The sequence below is a fragment of the Chrysemys picta genome, chromosome 20 (genome assembly GCF_011386835.1).
Source record: "Chrysemys picta bellii isolate R12L10 chromosome 20, ASM1138683v2, whole genome shotgun sequence".
NCBI lineage: Eukaryota > Metazoa > Chordata > Testudines > Emydidae > Chrysemys > Chrysemys picta.
The window spans coordinates 24,927,614-24,933,696 of record NC_088810.1 but is presented as its reverse complement, the minus strand read 5'-3'; the positions used below and the strand labels follow the sequence as shown (position 1 = coordinate 24,933,696).

General features: G+C 67.2%; 1 protein-coding gene across 3 annotated transcripts; it reads right to left on the bottom strand.

Annotated features, from left to right (window-relative positions):
• Positions 1–465: 465 nt before the first annotated feature.
• SLC50A1 (solute carrier family 50 member 1) lies at positions 466–4,303 on the bottom strand. Of its 3 annotated transcripts, none has more exons than XM_065573640.1 (6): positions 4,134–4,303; positions 2,691–2,768; positions 2,312–2,435; positions 1,916–2,077; positions 1,517–1,636; positions 466–1,202 (listed from the first exon to the last, which is right to left on the bottom strand). In XM_065573640.1, the coding sequence occupies exons 1-6, from the start codon at positions 4,202–4,204 to the stop codon at positions 1,101–1,103; spliced, it is 657 nt and encodes a 218-aa protein (XP_065429712.1). In that variant the 5' UTR covers positions 4,205–4,303; the 3' UTR covers positions 466–1,100. The 3 variants fall into 3 exon arrangements, with proteins under 3 accessions (XP_065429712.1, XP_065429713.1, XP_005280706.2); XM_065573641.1 differs by lacking the exon at positions 4,134–4,303 and adding an exon at positions 4,093–4,111; XM_005280649.5 differs by lacking the exon at positions 4,134–4,303 and adding an exon at positions 3,310–3,526.
• Positions 4,304–6,083: the final 1,780 nt, after the last annotated feature.

The following is a 6,083-nucleotide window of genomic DNA, read 5'->3' as shown; positions in this document are numbered from 1 at the left end:
CTGGGGGCACGGCCAGGATCAGAACAGCCCCGTCAGCGCAGGCCTGAGGGGAGGGGGAGCTGCTCTTTGGAGCAGGTTGATCCAAACGGGGCTGTCTCTTCGGCCCAAGTAGCAGCAGGCTGTTTCCCAGGCACCCATGTGTTTGGACGCAATGTCCCATGTGACCCTCCAGGGCTTCCCAGGACAGGGCACCCATTGACTTGGGGGGTGGGGGGGCTTGCAGGGTCAGGCCATAGGGTAGCCCCCCCTCTCACTCTTTCTCCTCTGCCTCAAACTGAGCTGGGAGGGGCCCCCAGTTCCCAGTAACAGCACCAGAGCTGGGGGGTTGAGTGCATCTGGGCTGTTGGTTGTATCCTCACGTGTACCCACCAAGTTTTGGGGGGCACCAGGGGGTGCAGGCCCTCCACAGCCCCGTCCTGCTCTCCGTGCCTGGGAGTGCCCAGAGCTGAGGAAACAGGCACCACACTCTGGCTTTGATTTATTAAAAGGCACTTATGCTCATACAAAACAGCAATACAAACCAAGGCACCCAACAGAGAAGAGGGCAGCCCCCCAGCTCCACACTTGGCTCCCACCACAGCCCCCCTGGCATGGCTGAGCACAGCAGGGAGGAAGAGAGTCCCCACCCCAGAGCTGGCCAGGGGCATGGGGGAGGCTGGGGCACTGCTGCAGTGTCAAAGGCACTATTCCCAATCAAGCAAACTAATGAAAAACGAGAATGGCTGGAGGTAGAGGAGAGCTGGGCGGGGGGGGGGAGCCATCCCTTGCGGCAAAGGGCAGCTGGGAAGGCAGCGTGACCCCTCAGAGCCCCCCCAGGAGCAGCGGAGCCCCAGGCAGGGGGCAGTACCCGTGTAGGCTCTTTGGCTAAGGCAGGCCTAAGGGGCGGCAGGCAGGGGCCTCCAACAGGGCAGGGCAAGGGCGGTAGAATCACAGTGTGAGCATTAGCTCCTCCCTTCATTGGTCAGTGAACATGGGGGGGGAAATCATTTGGCCCTTGGGCCGAGGAGCTGGGTCTGCACCTGCCACTGGCTTCCCCCCCCCACCAGGGCTCAGTGCGGCTCCTTCCTGCCCCAGGACGGCGGAGACGCAGGTTCCAGGTCTCAGGCCTGCAGGGGCTTGTAGAGCTTGTCCTGGTCCGGAGGGAACTGCCAGAATAACCAGAACCGCAGGATGCTGGTGACTATCCCGGGGATGTTAGGGACCTGAGTGGGAAGGGAACGGGGGGGAGGGGGGCACAGAGAGAGGAGAGCTATAAATCTTGCAGCAGTTTTACTGTCCCCCATGCCCCCTCCTGCCCCCAAGCTGCTCCATCAGCCACGCGTCACGGGGAAGCTGGATCGGCTGCCTGCCAGCCAATGAATTACCATCCGTGTCCATCGCCCTGAGCGCGGGTCACGCGGCAGCGCAGGGGGCTCTGCGGGACGGCTCGGGAACAGCGCCCCGTGCTCGCTGGGGGTCTGGGCCCACCCCCCAGGATTCCCAGGGCAGCCCCCCCACACCGCCCCACCGCACTCACCATGATGTAGAGGTCGCTGAGCTGGAAGCCGTACAGCGTCCAGCTGGCTGAAGCCAGGAAGGTGGCCACGGTCAGCGGGAAGGACAGGCACCGGGTCGACCTGGTCCGGATGATCTTGGCCTGCAGGGGACAGAGAAGGGGCTAAGCTCAGGCACTGGGGAGCTTCCTGCAGACCCCAGCCAGAGCCCCTCCCGGAGTAAGAGCTGTCTCCTGCGAGGCCGTGGGGTCAAGGACGAACCAGAGCTGAGCGACCCACCGGGATCTCCTCTGGGCTCCCCACCCCAAGGCCCCGGCATGTGCTACTCTGCCCCAAACCAGCAGAACGCTCCCCAGTGAGGCAGCCCATGCCCCAGGCCAGCGCCCCAGCAGGCAGGCTCCCCCCGAGGGAGCCGCACGCACCAGGTCAGCCAGGGGCGAGAGGTACATGCTGATGGTGAAGACGCTGCAGAAGAGCCCCAGGCGGGCCAGGCGCACGGCCACGTCGGGGATCAGGAGGTTGAAGTAACAGTAGCCGAGGATCAGCACCCCCAGCAGGGCCACGCTCTGCAGCAGAACCCGGCGCTGCGGGAGGGAAGAGGGCAGTCAGGGCCAATCACACGAAGGAACAGGAAACCCCCTCCCAAGAAATGCCACTGCCGGACCCTGCCCCCGGCACCTCCCCCCCATGCCAACTCCTCCCTTTCACAGGCATCCCTCCGAGCCCGCCCGTTCCCCAGGCACCTCCCACCCATGCCAGCCCCTGGGAGCCCTCCCCTGGCGAGCCTGGCAGGCGGGATGGACTTGCTCTCCACCCACCTTCTCGGGGCTGAAGTAGAAGTACACCAGGATGTAAAGGGTCTGCAGCGCCGCCCCGATGGTGTTCACGGTGATCAGCGTCCAGTCCTGCTTCAGGCACCCGTAGCTCAGCCAACTGAGGTTGCTGCAAGGGGAGACCAGGCTGGGGGGTCACCGGCGCTGCTGCCTGTGGGGTGGGGAGCCCCTCCAGCACCGGACCACGTCCCCGCAGGTGAACCTCCCAGAGCATGTGCTTCCCCCACTGTACAAGCCGCTGGAGCAAGTGCCCTGCCCAGCTGTTGTCCAAGCCCCCCTCCACTTGAGCCCCAACTCCATCAACCACATGACCCTCCGGCCTGCGCCCCCTCTGTCCCCTCATGTCAGTGGGGGCTGGACATACTTTACATCGGTGGTAAGGAAGGGCAGGAACTGGATATTCTCCACGCTCCGTGTCTGAAACATCTGGCGCAGGTCAGTCCTAGGGATAAGACAGGTGAGAAATGCCTCCCATCCCCCCCAAGTCTGAGGGGACCCAACCCCCCATCCTGGCCCAACCCCCCGAGTCTGAGAGGGCATAGCCGCAGTGGCTGTGACCCAGAACCAGTGCTGCCGTTTGCCATTTTTCAGCCTTGATGTCAGATGGTTACAGGACTGGTGGGGCCTGCTCTGGACGCAGCGTTGCCCTGGGGCAGCGCCCAGCTGCGTTAGGATTTTATACCGCTCTAGTGACTGGTGCAGCCCTGGGCAGGGACGGGCCAGTCCCCCTGGAGTGACGGGGCCTCCTGCCCAGCCAGCTCACCCCTCCCTGACGGGATACCTCCACCCGCTAGTGCTGCGTCCACACTCAGGGCCGCGTGAACCAGCTGCAGTGGGATGGAGAAACCGGGGTAACTTCCTAGCGCCGGCAAGGCGCAAATTCCCAGCCCTCACGGCTGCAGAGAAATGCTGGCAAACAGAACCCGCCTCCCCCCAGCCCCGGGCAGCAAAGAAATGGTCCCGAAGTCGCTCTTTTAAAAAACCTCCTGACTGATGACAGCTCGGTGTTGGTCAAACTGCAGAGGCCCAGCCATGCCAGGTGCTGCCCATGCGAGTCACGGCTACCCCACAGGGCTGGGGGCAGAGTAACCACTGGGAAAGGAGGGAGCCCCCAGGGGTAAGTTTCTGTGTCCATAGGGCTGAGAGGGGCTGACACCTGCGCTGCCAACCCACAGCGATGCCCAGCCCCCCCCCCCCCCCCAGGCCCTAGTAATCCACAGCCTCTTGTAACCCATAGCTCTGCCCAGCCCAGCCCCCAGTCCCTAGTAACCCATAGCTCTGCCCAGCCCAGCCCCCAGTCCCTAGTAACCCATAGCTCTTCCCAGCCCAGCCCCCCCAGGCCCTAGTAACCCATAGCTCTTCCCAGCCCAGCCCCCCCAGTCCCTAGTAACCCATAGCAGCCCAGCCCAGCCCCCCAGGCCCTAGTAACCCATAGCTGCCCAGCCCAGCCCCCCCAGGCCCTAGTAACCCATAGCTGCCCAGCCCAGCCCCCCAGGCCCTAGTAACCCATAGCTGCCCAGCCCAGCCCCCCCAGGCCCTAGTAACCCATAGCTCTTCCCAGCCCAGCCCCCCAGTCCCTAGTAACCCATAGCTCTTCCCAGCCCAGCCCCCCCAGTCCCTAATAACCCATAGCAGCCCAGCCCAGCCCAGCCCCCAGTCCCTAATAACCCATAGAAGCCCAGTTCAGCCCCCCAGGCCCTAGTAACCCATAGCTCTTCCCAGCCCAGCCCCCCAGGCCCTAGTAACCCACAACCCCCGCCGCGGACCCGGAAGCGCAGCGGGCCCGGCCCGGCCCGGCCGCACTCACAGGCCCGTGGCGAACATGCCGAGGGTGCAGGCGATGCAGGCCCCCGAGAGCAGCGGCAGCGGCGGCTCCATCCTGGGCTGCGGCCGGCGGGAGCCGAGACTGGGGCCGCCCAGGCCGGGCCCAGCCGGGACCCGCCCCCGGCACCTCCCCGGGCCGGACACCCCAGGGAGCGGGACCGGGATCGCCGGGCCCCCGCCCCCAGCGCCCCCTCGGTGTCCCCGCGCCCCCGTGTCACCCCACAGGCCCCCAACAGCCCCCGTGTCACCCCCCAGCCATCCCCACGCCCCCCTCGGTATCCCCACGCCCCTGTGTCACTCCACAGCCCCCCCCAGCGCCGCCCTCGGTGTCCCCGCCCCCCTGTGTCACCCCACAACCCCCCCAGCACCCTCCTCGGTGTCCCGCACCCCTGTGTCACCCCCCAGCGCCCCCCTCGGTATCCCCACACCCCCGTGTCACCCCACAGCCCCCCCAGCGCCCCCCTCGGTGTCTCCGTGCCCCCGTGTCACCCCACAGGCCCCCAACAGCCCCCGTGTCACCCCCCAGCCATCCCCACGCCCCCCTCGGTATCCCCACGCCCCTGTGTCACTCCACAGCCCCCCCCAGCGCCGCCCTCGGTGTCCCCGCCCCCCTGTGTCACCCCACAACCCCCCCAGCACCCTCCTCGGTGTCCCCGCACCCCTGTGTCACCCCCCAGCGCCCCCCTCGGTATCCCCACACCCCCGTGTCACCCCACAGCCCCCCCAGCGCCCCCCTCGGTGTCTCCGTGCCCCGTGTCACCCCCCCGCCTCCCCAGCGCCCCCCTCGGTGTCCCCGTGTCACCCCCCAGCGCCCCCCTCGGTGTCCCCGTGTCACCCCCCAGCGCCCCCACAGCCCCCCCAGCGCCCCCTCGGTGTCCCCGTGTCACCCCCCCCGCGCCCCCACAGCCCCCCCAGCGCCCCCCTCGGTGTCCCCGTGTCACCCCCCCGTGTCCCCCTCAGTGTCCCCGTGTCACCCCACAGCGCCCCCCCAGCGCCCCCCTCGGTATCCCTGCGCCCCCGTGTCACCCCCCAGCGCCCCACTCGGTGTTCCCGTGTCACCCCCCCGTGTCACCCCCCAGCGCCCCCCTCGGTGTCCCCATGTCACCCAGCGCCCCCCTCGGTATCCCTGCGCCCCCGTGTCACCCACAGCACCCCCCTCCATATCCCCGAGCCCCTGTGTCACCCCCCAGCGCCCCCGTCGGTATCCCTGCGCCCCCGTGTCACCCCCAGCGCCCCCCTCGGTATCCCCGCACCCCTGTGTCACCCCCCAGCCCCCCCAGCACCCCCCTCGGTGTCTCCGTGCCCCCGTGTCACCCCACAGGCCCCCAACAGCCCCCGTGTCACCCCCACGCCCCCCTTGGTATCCCCATGCCCCTGTGTCACCCCACGGACCCCCAGCTCCCCAACAGCCCCCATGTCACCCCCAGCACCCCCCTTGGTATCACCGCACCCCTCTGTCACCTCACGGCCCCCCATGTCATCCCACAGCGCCCCCAGCTTACCTCATATGACACCATAGTGCCCCAGCCCCTCTGAACACCCCCATGTCACCCCCAATACAGTGCCACCCCCAGCACCCCCCAGTCCCACTCAGTATCACAGTATAACGCCCGCCAACAATCCCCCCTCGGCCCCCTGTCACACACCCAGCCCCCATCACTCCTCCACCGCCCCCCCATTGCCCACAAACACCCATGCTATCTCTCACACACTCACCAACCCCTCTCCCCGCTGTCACGCCCAGCAGCACCATCTCCAGTCGCTCCCCCAGGACAACTACCACCCCAGTGCCCCCCACTTATACTCCCTGTACTTCCATCCCCTGACACTCCCAGATATTCCCCCAATCCTTGCCTACGCCGAAAATCACTGCCACCCATAACAGCCCTCCTTGGGTGCCCCCAGGTATTGCCACCCCCCCCCCCCGTATCAC